The 26,745-nt window shown below is 42.8% G+C and overlaps 1 protein-coding gene across 1 annotated transcript in view; it reads right to left on the bottom strand.

Annotated features, from left to right (window-relative positions):
* The window catches only part of NIBAN1 (niban apoptosis regulator 1), a 96,435-nt gene that overhangs the window by 21,976 nt on the left and 47,714 nt on the right, over window positions 1-26,745 (bottom strand). The window contains exons 3-5 of the mRNA XM_075003182.1: window positions 24,148-24,279; window positions 22,901-23,015; window positions 21,084-21,251 (exon numbers count right to left, since the gene is read on the bottom strand). Coding sequence (XP_074859283.1) covers window positions 21,084-21,251; window positions 22,901-23,015; window positions 24,148-24,279 — 415 coding nt within the window. The remainder of the gene's footprint in view (window positions 1-21,083; window positions 21,252-22,900; window positions 23,016-24,147; window positions 24,280-26,745) is intronic.

Genomic DNA, 26,745 nt, shown 5'->3' with positions numbered 1-26,745 from the left:
TATTCCAGTGCTTAACCACCTAGACAGTGAGGAAGCTTTTCCTAAACTATAACCTAAACCATCCTTCCTGCAAATTAAACCTATTGCTTTTTGTCCTATCCCCAGAGTTTAGTGTGAATAATTTTTCTCTCTACTTCTTGTAACAAGCCTTTATGTACTTGAAAACTGCTACCATGTTTGCCTCAGTCTTCTCTTCTACAAATTAAACAAACACAATTTCTTCAATCATCCCTCCCACATCATGTTTTCTAAACTTTCAATCATTTTTGTTGCTTTCCTCTGGACAATCTCTAATTTGTCCATTTTATTCCTGAAGTGTGATGCCGTGAATTGGATACAATACTCCAATAATAATCTACACGGAGCAGAGCTAAAAATTAGTTCGTGTTTCTTGATTACAACACGCCTACCAATACATCCCAGAATGATGTATGCTTTTTTTTGCAATATCATAGTTAACTTGTGGTCCACTATGACCCCTAGATCCCTTTCTGCAGTACTCTTCCTATATAGTTATTTCCTATTTTTTGTGTGTGCAACTGACTGTTCCTTCTGAAGTGGTGTACTTTGCATATGTCCTCTTTGAACTTCATCCTATTTACTTCAGACCATTTCCCGAGTTTCTCCAGATAGGACTCTGAATTTTAATCCTAGCCTCCAGAGCACTTGCAACCCCTCCAATTTGGTATCCTCTGCAAACGTTATAAATATACTCTCTATGCCATTGTCTAAATCAGTGATAAAGATATTGAACAGAACTGGTCCCAGAACTGATACCTGCAGTGCTTCACTCAATATGCCCTTTCAGCTTGATTGTGAACCACTACTAAATACTCTCTGAGAATGGTTTTCCAACCCAGTTATACACCTACCTTATAACAGCTCCATCAATGCCACATTCCCCTAGTGGGTTTACAAGAAAGTCATGTGAGACAGTATCAAAAGCATTACTAAAGTCATTATACCACATCTACTGCCTTCCCCTATCCAAAAGGCTTGATATCCTGTCAAAGAAAGCTATGACATTGGTTTGACATGATTTGTTCTTGACAAATCCATGCTGACTGTTCCTTATCACTTTATTATATTCTAGATGTTTACAAATGTATTGCTTAATTACTTGCTCCATTATTTTTCTAGGTACTGAATCTGACTAGTCTGTAATTATCAAGGTTGTTTTTATTTCCCCTCCATATTTCACAGAGGTTAGGGGAAAATAAATCGATTAATCACTGTGAGGTACTCATGAACTGGTGATAAGGGGCATGTAAGTATCGAGACAGATACTATAAACCTGACTGAGGAATTTTCTGTACTTGGAAATTAACCAAAATAGCAATTCTAAAATGATTAATGTAGTGTCCTATTATTACAGATTAAACTAAACTAAAAAATCCCTCTTACAGCAGATTATATGTCCACATGGGCTACGTCCACACTGGCAGGTTCTGTTGGCAAAACGGCCATTTTGCTGACAAATGCTGCAGAGCACACAGATTCCCAAGGCAACAGCTGTACCCAGCTCTCTATGAGATCGGTCAACAGGAAGCTGGTTTGGCCATTCCAGGGGGCCCTCTGTCAACAGACAGGACTTCCAGGACAGCAGGCAGCCCTGTCTGCTGTGCTTCTGGTTGGCCATTTTGCCCATAGAATGGCTGGGCAGTTCGGCCACTCTCTGTTGACAGACTGGATCGCTCTTGCAATCTACTTGGCAGTTTGGCCGCAATCTATCGACAGAAGTTTTGTCAGAAGATACCTCCCGACAATAACGTCTGTCAACAAATCCCTGTCATCTAAACATAGCCATGGAGCCCTATACCAAAATAATTGTTTCAGAATAATTAAACTAAAGAATAGCAGTTTAAATAAATTTCAAGGCACAGATAAGTCCTGATTCTTATCCGTTGCAGATGAAAGTGCTTGTTAACAGTACTTCCCTTTTATAAACGTATCCTGAAAACAATGAATTAGTACATTATCTGCTATAAATCTCCTTTTCAAGGGATGAAAAGCCATCTATCAGCAATATGATTCTTCCTATTTCTCCTGAAATTTGCATGTTTCACAAAGACTTTTTGCAATTCATTCAAAGCACCAGACAGGTGTGTACAACGAACTCTGTATCTGGTGAACACAATGAGCTTTTAATTTAGATCCCTCTGAGAACTCTGAAGAGCGATTCATAAACTAAACCACAAATTCTTCAAAATAGTACATGGGGGATTAGCCAGAGGGTACCTGTTAATATTGGGAACTGCATGGCTGAATCTGTAGGTACTCTATTGTAAATGTAGAGGTAAACACCTACTAGTCAAAATACTGACAAACTTTTCTGAGCACCCAGTGGGCCTGATTGTCAGAGGTGCTAAACGCCCAACCATAGTACCCACTGACTTATTTGAAAATGGAGATACCAAGTATGCCTAAAGATCAGGTGCTTCTGTTCATGTGTGCGTAGCAACAGATTAAATCTCACTCTTTGGGTCTGTGGCTCATCTTCAAAAGCAGACAAGCACTGATATTTTGATTTGCTTAGATGTTGGTTTTCTTAAATAAGAATTAATGAAATGCAGCCATCTCTGAAACAAAGTTTGGCACCTATTTTACCCCACCGTTTAGAACAAGGAAATAATTCTATATCCAGTTTAAATTATTTGACAGTGTCTTTCTGAGTAATTACTATGAATGTAAGGCCACTCCAGGCTAACTATTTGCACGAACAAAGGAGCTATTAACCTGGTTATAAGACAACACAGCAATGCAAATAGGAGTTTGAAGAAAGCCAATGTATTTTTGGTTATTTAACAAATGTACTGGCAAAAATTAGGTTCTCAACATTACACTCAGCAGAACTCGCTCTTCATCTCTCTGCCTAACATCATTCTGTACTCATGTGCAGTTGCATGGAAAAACTTATGTTAGCGGAGGTGAGTGAAACTCTTGAGGGACTAGCTGTTTCCTTAGCTCTTGCTGGGACATCCATTAAATGTGACAACCAGACAGCAAATATATTTCAGCTATCCAAATATATTAGGCAGTTTTGTCTTCAGAGACTAAGAAAGTTCCTTGCTTGTTTTGGATGTCGATTCATTCTGCAGCACTGGGACTCACTGACACATGTCCTTTGGAAGCACCATTACTTTACTAAACTTTTGTACAGCTAGCCAACCGTTGTATTCAGGATACTTTGGAATGTGGGACAGCTGAACATGTCAATCATAAAAACACACAGACCATTCTTTTTGCAATAGTGGAAACGCTATTTTTCCAAAATGGAAAAAAAAAAAAAAGGTTTCCTAGGTTTCCATTTCTTACAACAGAAGTTGTTCATTATCATCATCACTGTACATTTTTGGTAGTTTTTTTAATTGAAAATCCAAAAGTGCCTTACACATGTTAACTAAATCTCCAAAGAATGGTTTTTTAAAAAGTTTAACTGACAGGGAAACAGGCTGTAAAAAGTTAGGTGACATGCCTGAGAATAGGTCGGTATCTAAGACTGGCTGGTTGACGTGATTTCAAAGATAATGGCCAAGGACTCTGCAAACTCATAGAGATCAGGGGAGGTCCTGGATGATTGGAAAAAGGTAAATATAGTGCCCATCTTTAAAATAGGGAAGAAGGAGAATCTGGGGGAACTACAGACCAGCCAACCTCACTTCAGGCTCCAGAAATATCATGGAGGGGACACTCAAGGAATACTTTTTGAAGCATTTGGAAAAGGGGAAAGTCTTCAGGAATAGTTAATATGGATTTACAAAGGTCAAGTCATGCCTGACCAACCTAATTGCCCTCAATGATGAGGCTTTGCAGATATGGGACACACGGTGGACTTGATCTACCTTGACTTTAGCAAAGCCTTTGATACAATCTTCCACAGTATTCTTGGCAGCAAAGTTAAAGAAGGTGTGGGTCGCACTATTAAAGACCTGAGCATATCCATCTTACAAACAAAGAGACTTTAACAGCAGATTACAAAGGGAGACATCTGAACTGCAATTTCTGCTCAAATTTGATACTTTGAGGCTTGGCTTTAAGAGAGATACCAACTACCTCACACATTACAAAGACTGCTTCCCCATCTTTGATATTCGTAGTGATCTCAGGCAGGACACTTACAATTAGTAATTCTCTTCACTCCCCCACTTTCTGGCCTATGTATCTGATTTGTCACTTTTTATTTATTTAAGATCTCTGTGTTATACAAGTCATGCCATTTCCAGTAAAGCACTATCGCCAGATCTGAAGAGGTGGGTCTGCCCCAAAAAAGCTCATCACCTAATAAATTATTTTGTTAGTCTTTGAAGTGCTACATCACTGCTTTTTTGTTTTGTAAGGGTGCGACCTATAAGCCTGTATGCTGGCTGGAAACATCTCCACCTGGGAGGTATACTAGCAAAGCAGTGTAACTTGGCAGCCAGGGTCAGGGTTCCATCAAAGCTGGGAGGATGTGCGGCTGCTAAATAAGCTCTGCGCAAGGGCTCAGCAGGTAGCTGCTGTGAGCGGGGGAGAGAAGTGTTCCTCTGGCTTCAGCAGCAGGGCCGGATTAAGAAAGGGGCTTTAGAAGCCCTGGGATGCAGCCCATAAATCTCTGTGCTCTGGGTCAACCCTTCCTGGCCCTGTGAGGCAGTTCTGCATGTTGTGATTCCTCCTCCATCCCCCAGGGTAGTCTTGCTGCCACAAGCACCAGGAAGCTCTGTCCCTGTGCTGCCCTTGCCTGAAGGCTCTCTCCCCACAGCTCCCATTTGCTGGAAATTGTGACCAATGGGAGACACGGGGATTGAACCTGCCGCCGTAAGCAGGGCAGCATGGGCTGTGTGGAGCCACCTGTTCCCCACACACTCAAAACAGGAGCTGACCCAGACAAGCACTCCACACCCTAACACATGCATCCAGTCCCGAGCTCCCTCCTACACCCTAAGTTCCTAACTCCCTCCCAGACTTGCACCCCACCTCAGAGGCCCATCCCTGAGCCTGCTCCACAACCCTTCTTCCCTCCTAGACCCCACACCCCAACCCCCTGATCCCCCTCCTGCACCCTACTTCCCATCCAAACCCCCAACTCCCACTCCACCTCCTGCCCTCCAAGTCCCTTGCCCTAGTCTGGAGCCTCACTGCACCCCAAATGCTTCATCTCCAGCCCTACCCCAGAGCCTGCACCCTCAGCCAGAGCCCTCATCCCTCCCAACCAAGGGCCCCCCCACACCCTAAACCTCTTGGTCCCACCCTTGCCACCAATCATCCACGTGCAGAATGGATTTTGTTATGTGCACCAATATGGTGGTGGCTTGTTGCACATCATCTCTCTACTGACGCGCATAATAAAATTCATTGCACACATCGACATAAAAATTATAAGGAACATTGCCCAGGGCTATTGGGCAAAAGGTGTTATAGCACGTTACTGGTCTGAGTTGCAGCCCACAGGGCAAGACCATAATTCAATAATAAAGGCCAGAATAAAAGCAGCGGCAGGGTTGAAGCAAGTCCCCCATCAGGTGCAAAAGCACAAAAAAACTGGGAGACTGGTGCAAAGACCAACACTTGACAGACGGAGGTCTAACAGGCTACAATGGGCTTGTGATAAAGACTGAGCAATGTACCAGTAACCTGTGGTCTCAGCAAGTCAGCAAATATTTGCACAAAAGATGCAACAATTGTTATAAGGAAAGGTGCAACAAACTATGGAACTTGGAAGGAGCAGAACAGTATGCAGAAGGGAAGAGTTTGAAAGATCAGTTTGCACATGGCTTTAATGCTAGTTGCAATTGAAGCCTCTCTGTATGTATTTCTGTTCTCTCACTCTCATATTGCTACCCAGAATGCAGTACATGAAGCAGAATGGTTTGGATAAACGGAGCCTCAATAAAACAATGCTGATGTTTCTCTAATGGCAACACGCTATCATATTATTCATAGATCATGTGGCAGAAGACCGCTAACCACTAACAGAAACTAGATGAGGTCACTTCCAAACAGGATGCAGCCCTGCAAAAACATGCTTTATTTATAGCAAATGAAGCTTTGTAATGTGAGCTCCTGCAGTGAACAAAAAGCATGCATTTGTTGGACTTAGCTACCCTAGTGAGACACCAAGTTGCTCCCATCACTTGGGAGCCCTGGTTTTGTGCTTCAGAGTAAAAACACCAATATGTTATATACTTACAGAAAAAAGTCTTACCTTTACACAATGCCTGTCAGCCTCACAGATCTCAGAGTGCTTTTTACAACCTAGTCAGCATATTCCAGTTACAACAAGCATGCAGCTCCCACTAAAAATTAGATGTACGTAAAAGGGAATAATTCTACTAGTCATTGAAATACAGCCACCTATCAGCTGGAATATGGCAGGTTTCTTAGCAGTATGCTACACCTTACAATACTGTGAAGACAGAAGAATAAATGCTAACATATCAAGGTCAGAATCAGGGGAATGTAATCACAATGTGATTTTTATGCATGTTAATATCTTTGATCTTTCAGAAAGAGTACACCTCCTACAGAATGAAAAACCTACCCCTCCTACTTCACTGGGAGAGTCAGAGGAAAAGCTAAAACAAACCTTAACGTGCTTTGAACTAATTGATGTTGCATAGAAAACAAAACAGCAGGAGGATTAAATCACTCTTATTCTTTATCTTTATCCACACCCAGAATCCTAAATTGTGGTTTTAAACACACAAGCGGCTTTTAAAAATTTTCCTAGCAATGTAATTTTAATTTCACCTAACACGGGAGTCAGCAACCTGTGGCTCCGGAGCCACATGCGGATCTTTAATGAATCAACTGCAGCTCCGGGTGCTGCCACCGCTGACTCTTCTTCTGGCTCCCTGCACCTTCTGCTGCTGAAATAATGGAACTAAATTTAATTGGTTTAACAGCCGTCAGGGATCCATCTGTTAAACCAATTAAGTTTAGTTCCATTGTTTCAGGGGCAGCAGGGCAGGGAGCTGCCCGTCCTGCAGGTGGGGGAATTGCTAAACCTGCAGGAGAGCTGGGCGGGAAGGGCAGCCAAGTCTGCCCCTGCTGCAGCCCCGCTGAGAAGGAGGAGGTGACTATGGAGGAGCAGCAGCAGCGCATGCAGCTGGAGAAGTTCGTCAGCGGAGGCAGGTTTAGGACTGAGGCAGGTGAAGCCCGGGGTTGCGGGGGGAGGTTTGGGGGCAGAGTCCAGTAGAGCCTTGGAATGGGGGTGTGTGTGGAAGGTTGATGCTAACATTAATCCTTCCTGCTTAAGAGCCTATCCCCAGATGCAGCATTCTCCTTGTTCTCACTTGTTCTCCAAACCAGGGGTGAAAAAAACTTTCTAAGTGGCACAGATCATTGTGTGTTCGCTGTTCTTAAAATTGGGGTTACAAAAAGTATGGTTTGACATTAATTATTCAGGACTGTCTCATATTCATTTGCATTGCGGCTCTTGAAGGATTGATTTTGTAACTGAATTTGAAAAAATGGCACTTCTCGCTATTTTGGTTGCAGACCTTGACCTAACAGAAGCAATATGAAAATTCCTTTCTCTATCTGTGCCAGGAAACATCATCATGTTTGCTGCATACGGACTCCATAATACCTTCTAAAGCCATTCTGGACAGTATGCTGTTTTGTATTTTACATGCTTAAATGTATGTGGTACGTAACAATAGGGTTAAACGACTGTCTAATCACACAAATGCAAAACATTCTTGCTCCACCCCCTGCCATACCTCTTGCCTTAGGCCCCACCCCGCTCCCTCCATTCACCCTCTCTCTGCTCCTTGCTTCCCCAGAGGGTTAGGCTCTGGGAAGGAGTTTGGGTGCAGGAAGGGGCTCAGGACTGAAGTGGGGCTTGGGTTGCAAGCTCTGCAAGGCAGTTTGGGCAAGGGAGGGGTTTAGGATGTGGGCTCCCAGTGGGGGGCACTCAGGGCTAGGGCAGGCAGTTGAAGTGCTGGAGAGGGTGAGGGTTGTGGGCTCCAGCTGGGAGGCGTTTACTTTGGGCAGCTCCCAGTCAGCACTGCAGTGGGGCTGAGTAAAGCTCCCTGCCTGCCATGCCCCTGACACTCCCAGAGGTTATCTGCATATCCCTGTGGCCCCTCAGGGAGGCCAGAGACCTCCACACATTGGTCGTACATGCAGGCATCACCATGCAGCTCCCATTGGTTGCAGTCCCCAGCCAACGGGTGCTGCAGAGTCAGTGCTCAAGGCGGGGGCAATGTGCAGAGCCTACTGTTCACGCCTAGGGACCGCAGGGATGTGCCTGCCATTTCTGGGAACCTGCCTTAGTCCCGCAGTGCCACCCTAATCTACTGGTCTGGCTTCAGTTGCCTCCAGGAGATGGAATCAGATTCCCAGTAACTCCTGGAGAAACTAGAAAGGTTGGCAACTCTACATAAGAGGCTTTAGAGAAGGGTGATGGGTGCCGCTTGAAAAAGGGTAGGAAAGGGATGAAAGTCTGAGGTGTGCAGAAAGCAGTAGGGCAAAAGGAAAAAAAGTCTGGTGAAAGTCAGCATTTCTCCTGACCCAGCCCACTTATCACACGACTTAGCCATTAAATAGCTCCTGTTTATAAGCCTGACTGAAGTGACAGCTTAAATCATTATCTTGCATTATGTCCCAGGAGAGGCTGAGACATACTACAGGAATTAAAAACATGTTAACTCAAGACAAGCATAAATAAATGAGGAAGAAAACCTGCCAGTAGGAGTAATTACTCAGAAGAAAAATGGAATGAATATATGGGAACTGTAAACATTTGTTATGGAAAAAATCTGAGATCATCTTATCTTCCCTCCCCCTACTTCTAAATTTGGCCAGTACAAAAATATGTCCTCACACAGCATTCAGAGTACATTCAGCTCTGCTACACTTTAATCTTATTAATCGTATTTCCTTGTACCTTCTCAAGCAGAGTCAAATGATAGACAGTGGTATGTTTTTGAAAGTCATATGGTTTCCTGTATGACAATGATGGTTATCAAAGTGAGGAGACATACCATATCAGCTAAGGGAATGTAAAATCTTCAAGGGTCTACCTTAACTCTGAATCTCTCAAATTACACAAACAGCATTTTTCCCCCTCAGACAGACTTCCTTCAAGACCAGCATTGAGGGCTTGTCTACACTACCACCTTCCTTCGAAGGAAGGATGGTAATTAGGGTGTTGGGAGTTTACTAATGAAGTGCTGTGGTGCATCGGCAGCACTTCATTAAGCAAATTCCTCCACGTGGTAACTTCAAAGTTTAAAACTTCGAAGTACCAGCATGCACCAACCTGCGGCTCACCCACTGGTACTTCGAAGTGCCAGGGCAACTTCAAAGTCCTTTTACTCCTCAAAATTTTGCAGCAGGTGAGCCGCGGCTAGACACAAATCGGTACTTTGAACTTTAAAATTTAGAAGTTGCTGCAGGCGGGAATTTACTTAATGAAGTGCTGCCGATGCACCACAGCACTTCATTAGTAAACTCCCAACACCCTAATTACCATCCTTCCTTCAAAGGAAGGTGGCACTGTAGACAGGCCCTGAGTGTAGAGGGGTTTCGCCCCCCATTTTTAGTAACATGAAGTGCACCATAATAACAATGGATTTCACACAGAACAGGAGAAGGTCCAGCAATGAGTTAGTAAAATGGTGATTTTAAGGAAGGAGCAGCCTCTTTCAAACACTGCAAGAAAAGGGCGCAGCTGTGATATAAAATCATTTACTGACCGAGATATAAATTCCAGACAGATTGGAAGAATTAGTTTTTAATTAATAAATGACGGTTATGAACCTCTTCCTCCACCCACAATCCATAATTCACAGAGGGAAGGTTAAAAATACATAACATTATGCTGGTATTCAAATGGCTCTCCTTTCTGCGATCAGTTGTATCACGCCAATTAATGAAGATGTATTAAGATACAAAGGAGAGACGGTGAGTGAAGCAGTATTTTTAATGGACTAAATTGTGTTGGTGACAGACAAGCATTCAAGCTTACACAGAGCTCTTCTTCAGGTCACCTGAAGAAGGGCTCTGTCAAAGCTTTAGAAAGAAAGAAAGAAAGAAAGAAGGAAAACTCTGAGCTCAAAACTTTGTCCCTCTGTCCAACAGAAGTTGGTCCAATAAAAGATATCTTCCCACCCATTACCCATTGGCTGTGTCTACACTACCACCCTCCTTCGAAGTGGGGGTGGTAAGTAGGGTGTTGTGAGTTTATTAATAAAGTGCTGCTCTGCATATGCAGCACTTCATTAAGCAAATTCCCCCTCCGCCCCCAGGGCAACTTTGTAGTTTTAAACTTTGAAGTACCTGCTTGTGTCTAGCCGCTGCTCACCTGCTGGTGCTTCGAAGTCCCTTTACCTCTAGTAAAGTCCCTTAGTAAAGGAACTTACCCCGAGTAAAGGGACTTCGAAGTTGCCCCTGCACTTTGAACTACCAGCGGGTGAGCCGCGGCTAGATGCGAGCTGGTACTTCAAAGTTTAAAACTTTGAAGTTGCCATGGGGGGGAATTTGCTTAATGAACTGCTGCATATGCAGTGCAGCACTTCATTAATAAGCTCCCAACACCCTACTTACCATCCACCCTTCGAAAGAGGGTAGTAGTGTAGACACTGCCATTGTGTCTTTTTGATGACTAGGACCATAAAGATTATGACACCAGTGCATAAATTAGGACACAAGTTCTTTCATCAATACTATTATTTTATTTCTAAATCAGTTATTAACCATGAATTCTTAAGTGGGTGATTTTGCAAGTCTTGAGTGAAGCTATACAGTCATTAAAAATTAAGACTGTTGCATTCAATGCAACATTAACACTCTCCAGCCTCAAACAGATAAAGGAATGACAGTCCCGAGGCCACTCCTGATCCTCAATCACTCACAAGACTATCTTTCCCCCAGCTCATTCATGGTGTTAAAATGAAAGCTCTAGGTGCATATCAATCTAGAAAAAACAGTGTTTCATTTCAATGTTAGTTGAAGGAAAAAATAAATGTAATGACCATGGGAAAATATTCTGAGTGCCATGAAAAAAAATTAAAATAATGAAGTGGGCATAATTGTGTAATACTGCAACCAGAAAATAATGTATCTTCCCCAGACCATTTTGACTATCTGTTCAATGAAACCACTGACTGGCTTTTTGCCTCATTACTGAGGAACAAAACATCTTAGGTTAAATTTGAGCTGATTCATCAAATCTCAGAAGAGGGAGGATGACAAGAATTATTGTCTTAATTTATCAAGAGGCATCATCCTGCCATATTACTCTGTTCCATTAATATTACTATGATAAATCTGCTGGCTTTAAAAAAGCCTCCTTTGCAAAGGATATTTTGTGGTTGACCTGTGTGTCATATTTAGTTAATTCCTTTAAAAATCCTCTTTGGTAATACACAAAGCCATTTGTTTCACCTGAGAACATTTTGAAGGTTAAATTAGTTCATTTAGCACTTGATCCAGCTGCCACTGAAGTCAACAGAAAGACTCCCATTGATTTCAGTGGGCTTCACTTAAGCCCCTATGCCCAGTTTTTTAAAAAATAGGTAGATGTTGCTGCTCTCATCACCACATCACCTACATGATTTAGAAGCCTAGATTTTATTTGTGAGATATCAACTGCCAAGGGGATTTTGGCTCTTTTGTGCCTAAATCCCTTCTGAAATGAGATTTAACTCTTAAATCAGTTCAGTGTTGCAATTCTGCATGCATTATTGCCTCAACACCTTACAAATCTGGGCCTTAGGGCCAAATTTTAAAATAGGCCTCTCAGGGCTCACTTGCCAAATTCTGTAAATCATCAGGTGATGTGCAGAATGTCATAATTTGTAGGCCCATCAAGAATTTGTGATTTGCTACATATATGCTCATTTGCACATGAAAACGTCTCTATCTCTATTGCCACAAAACTGCTGACTTTCATAGGCCGTGTCTACACGTGCCCCAAACTTCGGAATAGCCATGCAAATGGCCATTTCGAAGTTTACTAATGAAGCGCTGAAATGCATATTCAGCGCTTCATTAGCATGCGGGTGGCAGCGGCGCTTCGAAATCGACGTGCCTTGCCGCCGCGCGGCGCGTCCAGACGGGGCTCCTTTTCGAAAGGACGCCACCTTCTTCGAAGTCCCCTTATTCCCATGAGGTCATGGGAATAAGGGGACTTCGAAGTAGGTGGGGCCCTTTCGAAAAGGAGCCCCGTCTGGACGCGACGCGCAGCGGCAAGGCGCGTCAATTTCGAAGCGCCGCTGCCGCCCGCATGCTAATGAAGCGCTGAATATGCATTTCAGCGCTTCATTAGTAAACTTCGAAATGGCCATTTGCATGGCCATTTCGAAGTTTGGGGCACGTGTAGACGTAGCCATAGTGGAAAAACTTTCAAAGCAGCAAATATGCTTGGTATGACATTGCTATATCTCATGACTTATCAGTAACTGCAGTGAGAAATTATCTGCAGCACTCAAGACTTGTAGGATAGACAGGGAGCTCTCTTCCCAAGAAAGGGTTGCCACCCATTTGGTTTTCATGCCAACAACCCAGGTTTCACCTTGTATGTCCAGGTGCCATTTGACAAGTACTAGAAGTCAGGGAAAGGGTGTTAGGGAGAAGGGGGGAAATGGTGTGGACTTGGGGGAAGAGATAGGGAAGGGGGAAGGTACCAGGAAAAGAGGCAGAGCAGGGGTGGAGCCTTGAGGGAAGGGGCACAGCATGTGGGAAGACTTCAAGGGTTGAGTTACTAACCATTAGAAAGGTGGCTACCCTACTCAAGGAGCCACTGCATTCCTTGTTATTAAACTCTTGGTGGACCAAGGAAAGACCTGGCAATAAAGGGAATTTTTACGATGTTGGTGGTACTGTAATTTAAATAAATAATACAATTATTGTAATACTGTAATAAAATTTAAAGTCAGCCTACCACCACTTTCTAACTATTGATGAGAGACTGCCAAGTGATGGGCAGTGGAAAACTTATACTAGCCATGTATATGTACCTTGGCCATCCTCCGACACCAACTGGTACTACAGAGATTTACTCTGCACCAGTTAAGACATCTGTCATCTTTGACAGAGCCTTCAATTAGCAGTGGTGAAAAGAAATTAGACAGGGTATGATACTGACTTTGAAACACATGGGCTCCAAAAATCAACCAATAAAAGGGAAGTGAATGCAAGTACAGCTTAAAATCCAGTACAGGTTGAACCTCTCTCATCTGGCACATTCAGGACCTGACAGGTGCCAGATAAGGGAATTTGCCAGACGACAGAAGGTCATACTTTCTAGCATGTTACCAATACTTCAGCTGCCTACTGGGCTCTTAGAAGACATTTAGGGGTAAATTACAGCTAAATAATTGCACAGAACACTGAGAGCTATGACTGGTGGCTGTAAACAAACTTTATGGGAAATGTAGCCATACCTATGATAAGCGGTCGTCCATCTAACTAAAATCATAGTGGATTATGTTCTTTGCCGGACGAGAGAGTTCCAGATTAGAGAAGTTCAACATGTAGACCTTGATTTTCCATCACAATAAACCCTGATGTAGCCAGAAAGCTGACAAAGCAGAACTGTGTTATAAAGATCTATCTGGGCAACTCCCATTTTGATTCCTCCAGCTGGCTGATTACTGCTCTCATAATGCATCAAAAAATGAATTTGGAAAGGACACTGCTTCGAAAAAGCAAAAGCAGGCAGCAAGCTCTGCAAGTGGTATTTCTGGTACTCTGCTTAGTCAAGTTCTGACTGGTTCAGTGACTTCTCAACATTCTAGATATTCTTTAACTGCAGCTGAACTGGACTCAGAAAAGGTGCAAAATCTGTAACTAAACCCCTGATAATGCAGAAAATCAGATTACTTCAAATTTGAAGGCTTTTCTACACTTAAACTACTGCACCAGAGCAGCTGCACTGATAGTAGAGGTGCTCTCACTGGCCTCCACATCCCTGAGAGGCTGTAGCTAGATTGTCTACATCGGGGGTTAGGTCAGTTAAAGTGTGTTGCTAAGGGACATGGATTTTCCACGCTCCCTGAAACATATTTATACCAACCTAATTTCCTAGTGTATACCAGGTTTGAACCTTATAATCCAAAAACCTAACTGATCATCATAAATGAAGGGCGAGCACACCAGCAACACTAGGGAACGTATTCTGGAATAGAAAACATGCTCTATTGAGCTCTTTCTTATCTAGAAACAGTGATCAGTAAATTCCACTATAATCATTCCTGAGATTCTATGAACTCTCCCCCCACCAAAAAAAAAGAAAAAGAAAAAGAGAAAAAGGAAACAAAGCTGAAACAGTTAAAAGAGTGTAGAAAAGGAAATCCAGTGGCATTCCTTTGTCAAGACCACAAGCTGACTCAGTTCAGCACCAAGAAAAAAGAAAAAAACAGTGTGTATGAAGGAATTAACTTTGTCTCTTGAAAGAAAACAAAAACTTGCACTATAAAATAGCATTATAAACTCCTACAGGTACTTAAAACTTCCAGTGGTATTTTGCAGAAAAATAGCATGGCAATTTTGAACAACACATTGCCTCTAGATACCTGGAACAGTCTTCTAGCAAATCTCCTGGCAAAAGTAAAAGCTACTTAACACTTTTTGAGACGATTTGGGGAGAACAGAACATTGACTAATGCTCGTTATCTTAAAAAAAATGGTTCTGTGGCTCTGATATCCAGTACATTGAATGAGTTATTGTAGATTGCATATATAAATTTAATGACTCCTTGTGTTTCTCTTCAATTTAAATTTAGGAAATTGACCTATAAAAGGTATCGCACACATATAGTTAAGAGTGCTACATGCAATTCAATAACAAGATGTACTACTACACACATCAGTACAATGTTGTCTATACTAAGAAACTAGGTCAATATACACTCATCCCTCGCTATACGAGCACAATTGGTTCCCAACTCTCTGCTCGTAGGCAGAAACTCGTAAGAGGAACACTTAATGTAAAAGTCTCTGAGTAGTTCCTAGGGCTCCTAACTTGGGGAAGGAGTGGCAGCAGGTGGCGCTGCTTTTGAAAGGTGAGTGAAGCTTGGGTTGGGGAGGGTTAAAGGCTGGGGGTAGTTTGGGGCTGTGAGTGGGAAGGAGGGTTAAAATCTGGTGGCGGATTGGGTGAAGGGGTTTAGGCCGCCGTGGTTTGGGGCTGGCGGGGGAGTCAGGTTGTGGGGCTGCGGGGGTCAGGCAGTGGGGTGGGTCTGGCTGCAGACCAGTAAGGGGGTCTGGCTGCCACAGTTTGGGGCTACTGGGCCATGGGGGTCACAGCACGGGAGGGGTCAGGCCACAGGGGCTACAGGCAGCAGGGGCAGCAGGCTTCGGGGCCAAAGGGGGGTCAGACTTTGGGGGATACAGGTGGAGAGGGTGTATGGCTGCGGGGGGTACAGGTGGTGGGGGGGTCTGGCCATGGGCTGCAGGGGTTCTGGCCCTGGGGGGTACAGGCAGCAGGGGGGGTCTGGTCCCGGGGCCCACAGGGGTCTTAGGCTGCAGGGCCGCCGGGCTACAGGTGGCTGTGGGGTCAGGCTGCGGGGGGGGAGGTGTCAAGCGGTGGGGGGGCGTCTGGCTGTGAGGCTGGTAGGGGCATCAGGCTGCTGCGGTTTGGGGCTGTGGGGCCGGTGGGGGGGTCAGGCTGCAGGGCCTCGGGGAGTACAAGCAGCAGTAGGATGTTAGGCTGCAGGGCCAGCAGGGGGTCAGGCTGGAGCAGGTTGGGGCTGCAGGGCTGCCGGGGGGGTCAGACTAGGGGGGTTGGAGCCACGTGGAGGTGGGTTAGGCTCGTATGAGTGGGGGAAGTTCACTCGTAGAGTGAACTAAGGTAGGTAAATGTCCCTCATTTAAGCGAGTACTTGTAAATGAAGTACTTGTTTAACAAGGGATGAGTGTAGCTACATCACTCAGGGGTTCAAAAAATCCATTTTCTGAGTGACACGGTTAAACAGATATAATCCCCTGGACAGAAAGCACAAGGTGGATGAACTCTCCCACTTACTTAACCTACCACTTCTTGGGGAAGCAGGGTTAGTTGTATATTCACTGATGAGCTATAATAGCACAAGTGTAGTGAAACAAGTGCTTTGCTGCAGCGTATTAAGCACAGAGAAGCCCCAATAATTTAAATATTAAAAACCAGAGGTTAAATATGAAATCCTAACACTAGTACTCAGTTCTCATATACATCAAACAAAAAACTCCTCCCTGACCAGCACCAAATCACTGCAGTTCTCTGTGAAATATCTAAAAGGCAGACATAATATTCAGAAATATGACTTCTGTTAACCAGGCAGAGAACTGAAAATGTGAATTGCAAACTATTGTGTGTATAACTGGTATTGTGCATGGATTTCTTCTGTATACTAAGTATGACTGTTCACTAAAACACTGACAATTGCAGTTTCCATATGAAAGTCGGGTTTATGACCTGGCATGGGAGTAAGAAGTGGGATATGTTCATACAGTAGCTTTGAGTCTCTTGGTGTTTGTCTAGTTATGGGCATGTGGATTTATTTTAATCTGTGGGCAACACTATTTATAGGCCATTTGTACAGTCATCAACTGTTAAAATGTCTGGTTGAGTGACTAAATATAAATGAGCAAAAGCATAGACTTTATAAAACTTTGACGAATAAAATAAATGCATTTCACACAGGTATACAAGAAACTATGTAAACTAGTTATATATGTAACAGCAACGAAGGGTTCTGTGGTACCTTATAGACTAGCAGAAAAGTTTTGAGCATGAGCTTTCGTGAGCACAGACTCACTTATACCAATCTCACATAGCTGGAAGGGTCCTTGAGAGGTCATAGAATCCAGTCCCCTGCACCCACATCAGGAGCTAACACCATCCCTTCTGGAATCTTTTTTTTTTTTTTTTTTTTTAATCTGTTTGCTCCAGATCCCTAAGTAGCCCTCTCAAGGGTGGAGCTCATAGCCCTCAGTTTAGCAGGCCAGTCTCAAACCACCAAGCTATCTGTCCAACCAATATTAACCTCCTCAAATAACTGTTAGGAATGTTTTCTTCAAGGGGAGAGTTATGGTTCTTTGTCAGTGTGTTGTTTTCTGTTAACTGTGTGTTCACAAGGAAATGCATGTAAGACTATAAGAACAACATAATTTTAGTTTGCAACTTCTTTAGCTTGTAATGTGTAGCTCTTCTGCTGGTATACTGATGTATTTGATTCTGATTCTAATTTAGCTTATAAATTTCTTGAGTGGGAATATACTAGATGCAATATGCCTGGGTAAAAAATGTTTTAGTGTTCATTAAAATCTTGCATCAGATAAAAGCCTGACTTCAGGAAAGAGGAGGGGGCAGACAAGAAATGATGGAATGAGCACATATATCAGCAACAGCTGAAATGCATGAAAAATAATAAAACACTGAATCACAAGCATTAAGATGAAAAAGACCTATTAGGTCACCTACTCCCAATCATCTGCCAGTGCAGGATTGTCCCCTAGAGCACGTAGTGAATTAAGTTAAGAACAGAGGCTGCCAAAAGCCCTGTCAAGTCTGTTAGTACTTGTCCAAGAAGATGGAAAACAAAATCCAAAACCTTACAAAAGATCCAAGTTGCAGAAGACTTACACGGTGCCAAGAAAACATGATTCTATCCCTATTGTGAATTCTGTAACTCGCTGTAGAACCAAAGTATTGCTTTTTAGTTTGGAGCACTTTAATATTGTACAATCACATCTGAGAGAGCAGACTAATCAGAATGACAAACCACAAGGGAAAACTTTCCCTTTAAGAATGCTGTGGGAATTGAGTTCAGATGGCAGCCATATATGGAATATGTGTCAAAGCTTTATAGTTTCAATATACTTGAAAATGCCAAGAGCATATGCGCTCCTCCTACACAAAAGGCCTCTTACAAATACATACATCTGACCCTAATCTGCTTAAATCTTTATGCTTCTTGTGACAGAGGCTGTGTCCACATTAGCTAGTATAGTGACACCAGTGTAGAGAAGGGCCTTTTATCCAGATTTGTACAGGGTAGGGTGACCATATTTCCCTGTGACAAATACAGGATACCCTGGGGGTGGTGCAGCTCCCCGGCTGCAGGGGATCCCTAGTTGTGGAGGCGGCTGCCCTGTGAAGGGAGGGCGGGGGAGCAGCTACACAGGAGACTGTCCTGCATTGGGGATTGGGCTACTTCCCTGCACTGGTCTCCCCTGCTGCAGGGGGAGCTGCCCCACGGAGAGGATGTGCAGCACTGCTGAGGCACCAGGTCCCCCTTAAAATCTTAGAGGGGGGACAAAACATACTACCCTACCCTGCAACATACCCTGCCTTGCCTCTATGGCAGGGCTCCGGCCCCCTTTCCTGCTGGTGCATGTACTGGCTAGTCAGTAGGTGCTACACATGTTGTCCAGACAGCTCCTGACTGATTTTACCGGCAGCTGCGCTGACTTGAGGAAAGGGCAGCTCAGCAGTGGATGTGAATATACAAGACCATTAGCTTTTTTGTTCATAAAAAAAGGTGGGACACCTTCCTAGAATATGGGACTGTGCCTGTGAAAACGGGTTGTATAGTCCCCCTAGTACGAGGTACCTGGAGAACAGAAATTAGGGAGAAATCTCTTGCTGGTGTCTTGCTGACTTTGGGACCATCTTGTTAATGAGCAAGGAAGGAACATAAAGGAAGTACAAGGGTTTGTGGGCCTTGAGCCCTTGGTCCTAAGGAAATGTTAACACTGGAGCTGTCACCCAGCAGCTCACTTGAACCAGTGGAAAAGGAGGCTAGCAAAGCACTAGCTCACAAAGCTCTTGACTGGGGGAAATAACCAGTCCCACTGATTGGCTGGGATTCACTTCTTAAACCTGAAAGAGGCACAGGAAATTGTCTGAGCAACTAGATGAATCCCTGGCTGGCTGATGCTATGCACCCTGCTTACTTGCCTGCTCACTCAGCCCTGACTCCCAGTCTGTTCCTGTCCATGCCCACCCCTCTCATCCCACACCTGATCTCTCCCTGGTTCCTGCCTTACTCCAGGTCCCTGTTCCTACAAACTACCCTGGATTTTGACTTTAGCTCTGACTCGTGGCTAGGCACCTGACTGTTTCCATCTCTTTTCCTTGGGTTGGCACCTGGGTCTGACTCCAGCTACAGTTCCATGCTATTGACTCTAACCATTAGGCATGATTGCTCACTCCTAGAGAAAGACTGCAGAACCTTGATGGAGTCCAGGACATCTTTTTACAGATGAGGACTAGAGTCCCCAGGTGTTTGTGAGATAACATGACAGCAAAGATAGTATCTGCCTACAACAACTATTGAGTCCATGTGTAAAAACATCTGTAAAGCTTAAAAAATCAGTTGGTCACATACTTCAATGTGCAACTCAGGACTGGGCCCTGAACGAAGACAGGAATTAAACTGTTCTTTGCTCTTACATGAACATTTTGTTTCTTGCTCATTTCTTTAGATACTGACCTAATGTCAATAGGAGAAGGAATGACAACCTCTACTCTGGAGGTTGGAAGTGCTTCTTATGAAAAAATATCTGCAGTATTGTGCAATAATGGCCCACAAAAAATTTCAGTATGTAATTGTTCCTATAAGTAACAGTGTGTTGGATCATTATCATTGAATACCGAACTATTATCAGAAGGGTTCCTGCAGAAAACAAATAATAAATTGCTAATTCTGTACCTTCAGCCAATGTTTATACAGTGAAAATTTCACATATGTTCACCACTAGAATACAAACATTTACCAACCATTACCAAACAATGGTTATAGAGATACTGTGCTATTTCTTATTGTAAAATACAAAATATGGAGGTCTTGGATATAAATATGGATAGAAAATAGATATACAGAGGTCTTGGAAGCACAATAAGGAAGTTGTTAAATATTGAATTTTTTCACCAATGACTATATTGTACCCTCTTAATACCACCCTATAAAAACCATTAGCAGTTCTAAGAACACCTTATGAAACTGGTGAGAGCAGGACTACTTCATCGTTTTGTTGAGTTTTTAAGGCGTATCCTCAACTGACACCTCATGGTAAACCAGCCAACATTTTACTTTTATTGATATTCCAAAACAAGCACAACTTTCAAGAGAGAATTTTCAGGCATGATGCAACAAAGGCCCTATAGATATTTGTGGGCCCTATATTATCTTCAGTGGTTGCCTACAGTGAGATTGCTTTATTTTAAGAGAAAAGTTGTTATGTTTTAAGGTAATCCATTTTAGTTCTTAGACAGCAAATTATTTGGGTATATTGATTATTATTCATTAAATATTGCTCTGACAATTATCTGTGCTTTGGCCCTATTGACGTTCTGGGGGTTTGCCTTCATAACCTGGTCCTAGAACAACAACAAGTAAACCAGCATTTGATATACTCCCATTACATACCTACCTCTGTCTGTCCGTCTTCAAGATTTTAAACCACTTCTTTTTCTGCAGGTATTAATTCTGCTCTCACTAAAGTCACTGTAAAAACACTCCCACTAATTATATTCATAATGAACTCATAGCTTTTAAAAAAGCTTTTTAGTCCTACGTATTGAGAAAAATCACAAAGTGAAAGTAATAGGTCAAATTCTAACTTCATCACCAATGTGATTCCTACCATATGATTTCTATGACATTTGACCAACAGTTTTATCACATTATATCAGTGTTAAATGGCATGCATGAAATTCTCATCTTTCTTCCAGACTGTATCATACGTCCGGCCCGCATCTGACACACAATACAGCAGGAGTCTAATGAGCTCTTTGGATAGTTTTACACTATGGTACATGCCTTAAATTCGCCCGGGGGATTGGAACACCCTTTCAAAGAGGCTAACGTTTTGTGTCCAAGCACACTACAACTTGTCAAAGCCATGGGGAATAATTGCTTGAATCCTACTAAAATATAACTTGCTCACACTTGCTAAAATGTACAGTTTAATTTTAACCAGACTGAGCTGTAGCACTGGATGAAAATGATCTACATTAATACAGGTTTTACTCACTGCACTTACAAGGAATCACCTCCCAGACAGAATGTGACTCCCATAACGTTGTATTTCTCCACAAGATGGATCTCACAGCAGTCTGAACAGGCTTAATGACAGGTCACAAATGCACAGCAGGAAACCATTGTTGTACTTACCATGGTTTAGGTGTCTGACACAGTCATTCAGCACTGCACTAAACTCTTTCTGAGCTTGTGGATCATCAAAACAGAAGTAGCTGTGTCTGAGGTAGGGCTGCCACAGGTAAACTGGAAACTCTTTTGGCAGGGGAACAAACACCTGTGCATTTTCCTTCTCATTAGAAGCTAAATAAATAAATACATAAATACATGCAGCTAAATAAATAAATAAATAGAATAGAATAGAATAGAATAGAATATCTGGTTTAAAACAAGTTCCTGAGCTTTTTCCAGCCAGTGTAACAAACTTTTTAACCCTGTGATTAAGGTTAGCGGAGAAATAAATGCATTTAGGTCTCAGGGAGGTAGCCATGTTAGTCTGTTTCAGCACAAACAACAAGCAGTCTGGTGGCACTTGAACAACTAACAAATCACCTAACACTCTGATAAATTTGCCACCAGACTCCTTGTTGTTTTTAAAATTCATTAAGATACTCAAACAAAATTTCTTTTTATTAGGCAGGTTTGGTCCAGGAAAATATAGCTATTAGGATGACATGGTCCATCTTGATCCAAGAAAATGGTCACTCAGACCAGGTTGCAGCATTGCATGCTTGGGACCGGCAACCTCTACAGTTGGCATTTCCATTTTACAGAGGGACATGTTTGTATTCAAGTTAAATACAGCCCTCAAATGGACAAAGTTTAGGCACCCAGGAGAATCATAATTGTTGATGGGTTGCATAGGCTAGGCAGCAAGGTTTTCCATGGGAAAAAAAATAAGCACTGGGAATTCTCAGTTTTACCCTACTGTCTCCTCTGTGTAATTTAAGCAAAAAGGAAAAGTTTGCCTCCCACCCACCCTGCGCCTTTCTTTTTGTTTAAGCCCTCGGATGCCTGGTCTTCATAAAGCTCTCTGCAATTCTGTGCTCTTGGACAGAACAAAGAAAGTCCAAAGTTCCTTAGAGTTTATGTTTTCATTTTGACCAGCTTATAATGCACATGGATAATGTAGAACTCCAGTTCTAGTTAATTAGAATAGAAGTCACTGTATCTATGCTTTACAGCATGCAACTGGCAATTTCATTCATAGTCTCTTTGGAGAATTTGCTTGGTGTAAGGATGTTAAACTCACAAAGCCAGATCTTTAGCTGGCACAAGGGGACAGAGGTTTCAGAAAAAGGCAGCTAGGAGGGATTTGCACAGGGGAGTTCCCAAGTGGCCTAAAGCTGATATATGATTCCTAGTATTTACTTGTATTAGCAGCTGTTCCAGTCCCATGCCGAGGCTGCCTCTGGCAATCCTGGGCTAACAGTCACAAGTTAGAGCAGCATTGAAAAGACTTAAAGGCAGAAAGGTGATGGAAAGACATATGTATCCCTTATCCTCTTCCTTAGATGTTCCAAATCCATATGTTTCCTTAGATTTAAAGTTTTATTCATCTTCATAAGAGGAAAAATCATTGCGGTTTAAAAGCCATAAGAAATAATGTGGAGCTCTTATCTACAATTAACAACTTCCTTTCTTTCTATTTGTGTGCGGGAAACCCAATCTAGCGCATTTAAAGAAAGACAACTTGACATCCAATGATGGGGATAAACTGCTTTGTACAGTTCACAAAATGATTCTGTAGTGACAGCATGACAACAAGTATCAAGTGCTTATCCATAGTTTAATTGTATGTAATGTAGGGTGTTCTGGAATTATTATTTTGAGAAAGGAAATCAGGGAGCATTCATCTTCTGTTACATTGATTAAAACATAGCCTCAAAGTCTAAAAAAAAGACTGGAAAAAAAGGTTGAGATTTGGCATTTCAGTTTTTGATGATTCTTACCAATGGGGTCTGGGAAATGCTTATCAGCCAGCAAATTGTAATCTTCTTCTGAAGTCAGTACTTTGCCTCCTGCAGGAAGGATATGATATTTAGGGCTGACTCCCTTCTGGTAAGCCTGGGAACAGGGAGGTTGGGACATGAGAGAGAAAAAGGAAGAAAAAAGACTCAAAATCAAGATTTTCAAAAATGATAGTGTCCATCTACAACATATCCCCAGTTCATTTACATGGAACTGCTACATAGAAACTCGCTAAAGACAGCAACTTTGGTGATCTAAATTCAGATCTATTTCCTGAAAGCATCAATTCTGAACAATGTTTAAGTGGAACAAGGTCAGCAAAGTGTGTGCACAAATGGCCCTTTGGTGCTGCTTATCTGGCATTGTGCAACTTTCAATCTGCATGTACTTAGTTTGACAGCTAGAAGTAGTTTCTACATGGCCACTATTGTAGGGCCAATGTGTCAGCTAAACAGAAAGCTGAACTGTGGTATGTGGAAAGAAACAAATAAATTGCTATTTAAATTCCAGGTCCAGAATCACTGGTTACATACTACAGTGACAGACACCTGAGGGGGAGGGAGAGCTCAGTGGTTTGAGTATTGGCCTGCTAAACCTGGGGTTGTGAGCTTAATCCTTGAGGAGGCTATTTAGGGATTGGGGCTAATAGATGTCAGGGATGATGCTTGGTCCTGCCATCTTGGCAGGGGACTGGACTAGATCACCTTCTGAGGTCCCTTCCAGTTTTAAGAGATGTGTATCTCCAATCATATTTATATTTTTATTTAAGTGATGATAGACAGACACGTGTGGGGAAATGCATACGGGGAAGACAGAAGTTTTATGAAGTTTGTTAATACTTTCAACATACATGGCTGATTAAAAGTGCCTAATGGATGTTACAGCTGCTTACATAAGGATGTAATTTTATTCATTCATAATAAAATGGCATCTGCATTAGCCTAGAATTCACTCCTTTTCAGATTACTGACACATTTGGGAATGTTGAGTTCCTTTCTTTAAATGAGTTTAATTTCTTTAAATTGAACAGAAAGAATGAGGTGCATCAGATCATGTCATACGTTAGCAACTCTATGGGAGAAGAAACATACAACAGCGAGGCTTAGGGTGAAAACTTAAGAGAAAGGATTGGGGTTGGAGGATAAGAGGCACCATATAAGACAAAGCTCTGACTAATGGCACAGTCCCTATAAAACTGGAACATCTGGTCACCCTAGTGAAGCTTTACCTCTTTGCTCTCAAAGATGTCCACTGCATTGTCATTTCTGATCACAGAATACCTCTCCTTCCATTTCTTCAGATCTTCAGCAAAGTGCAACAATTCTGATTCATACAAGATCATTCCAGATTCCACAGCGGGCTGAAAAGAAAGTTACCAGATTTTAAAGCCTTTTGCACAAATACTGGCTATTTTAAAAGTTTTCCTTATAAATTTTCCAGAGGCCTTGTTTATTTCCTTAAAAATTAGCAAAGAGCATTTGGGGGTTCTTTGGACCTTCTCTTAAAATTCAGAGTAAGGCTACGTCTACAATATGAGATAAATTCAAATTTATTAATATTGACTTTGTAATCCTGGATTTTATAAATTCAAATTTGACTATCCTCACCTCCCCACGTGCTCCTCACAAGGCCAACTTATTGCTGCCACACTCGAACGACAAACATTGACTGTTGCAGCAGTGCATTGTGGGAAACTATGCCACAGTTCCCTCATCCCCATAGCACTCTGGGTATTTTTGCTGGTATTTGACATCATCTTCCCACATTGCATTGCCCTCATTCCTCTCCAGCAGTAAGCAAACGTCCATTTTTCCAGGTTGAAGAAAGGAAAACTAGTGCATCAACAAAGATCGCCAAATGCACAAGAATTTCTTTCTTCTGTGACTGAACAGCTTTTTAAAACTGTAGCTATAGCTGAATTATGAAAGGGGATAGAAAAGTCTAGGAAAAAAGATTTTTGGCTTCTCTCTTCACTACATAGACATTGCCAACATGGGGGATAGGGAGTGAGGCTCACCAAATTTCATTGCCATTGTGGGGAGGTTTGATATTTGGGAGGTTGAATGGCCAGCTGACATGGTCCCCGAAAATCTCTTTTGGCTGTGGGGTCTGTGGCTCGAGGGCCACTTGAACCGTTCTCCCCAGATGGCAGTCAGGCCCCACAATTCATAGCTGCCAAGGGATACTTCCCCCCACAACAGTTAGCCCCCTAGGTCCTTGTTGGGGTGCGCTGTGGGAGGATTTCAGTGGGGGGCCAGTTGAGGTAGTCCCCCTGAGCAGCTGGAAGCCCTCAAAAATCTTAGCCACTGGGGGAGACTTCCCCCTGGCACCTGCAATGCCCAGAAAATCTTAGCCACCGGGGCGGGGGGGACTTCCCCATGGTGGCAGAAAGGCCCTGAACATATTTTGGGGGGGGCAGCTGAAGCTGTCCCCCAGAACAGCTGCAAGCCCCCAAAAATCTTTCCCACCCTTGGAGCTCTAACCGCTTGCAAGCTAGGACATGGTGATGCCTAGCAGCATGGTCAGCAGTGAACATCAGGTAAGTCCTTTTATTGGGTCAGGGGCTAGCCATGTGATGTGGTTGAGCATGGGAAAGACCCCGACTGCATGGCACCTGTATTGGAGGGAGGGGGCATGCACAAATGTAAACTGCTGAGAAGAAGTTTCTGGCCTTTAATGTAAGCATGACCTCCACAACAGCCATGCTGCCACGTGGTGTGGTGAGGCAGCAGCTGGTGCCAGGCAGAGCAGAAAAAAATACCAAGTGGTCAGCTACCAGAGGTAGAGACAGAACCACGAACTCTGTGCTGGGGCTATTTGTAATGGGTAGATGCACTCACAGCACTAATAGCAAAGAAAGAAAGACATTTCTCAGGCTCTCATACAAACATGAACCTACAGCCAGGGGCTTCCTGGTTCCAAACTGAAATTCACAGTCACACACCTGGAGAGCAGCAGCCAGAGTGGAGCACTGTAGGGCATTGTGGGTTACACACGGGACATCTTCTGGAGGCTAATAAATTCAATTTTAAGATGTGGCACTTCCACACTGGTCTTTATTCAAACTTTTAAATTTTGACTTGATGCTACACCCAGCCAGTTCCAACATTATTATGATATCGATATTAGTGCTCCCTGAATCAAGCTAATGCTATTAACAGTGATGACTGTCACACTGCAATATCGAGCTACCTGCCTTAAATTCAGATTTATCTCATAGTGTAGACATAGCCTAAGGATCATCTGTTTGAATCAAGTATATGTACCCCAGCTGACTGAATTCCTCTGGCTTCAGAGGGTTGGGTGCTAGTAGGCTTAATTCTCTCAAAACCTATTCCTAGATTTCTGTGGCAAAGGAGTTCTTATTAACTTTGCAGTTGTCATGATGGTAAGGATAGCAAGTTGATTAATGATCTTCCATTTCAATACTTCATCCAACTTGGCCCATTGTTCCTGGGTTCTTCACCATTAGGTGTCAAAAGACACACAATTATGCGTTTGGGAGGCTAACTTTATGATTGAAAGAAGCAGTTCTATGGATATAAACAGTACTTTTTTGCGCTGGTACTTGCTGGTACTGAGTATTGGCACTTCAGCAGCTCCAGCCGTGGGATTGTCTGGAGGTAGAGAGCAGAGAGCTGGCTGAGTACTGGTTTAACCTCTTTTTTTTTTTTACAAAAAAAGCATTGGAATAATACCTTTCACATGTTTCTTTCTCTTATAAATTTCTTTTGGCTTTGCTGTCACTATAACATATATCCCTTTCCACAAGGCAGTGTGTGTGTTCAAATACTGGCTTTTTCCCTAGCCAACCCAAACAAATACT

The sequence above is a fragment of the Carettochelys insculpta genome, chromosome 9 (genome assembly GCF_033958435.1).
Source record: "Carettochelys insculpta isolate YL-2023 chromosome 9, ASM3395843v1, whole genome shotgun sequence".
NCBI lineage: Eukaryota > Metazoa > Chordata > Testudines > Carettochelyidae > Carettochelys > Carettochelys insculpta.
Note: the sequence above shows the minus strand (reverse complement) of the source record. Positions and strands in the feature narration are given on the sequence as shown.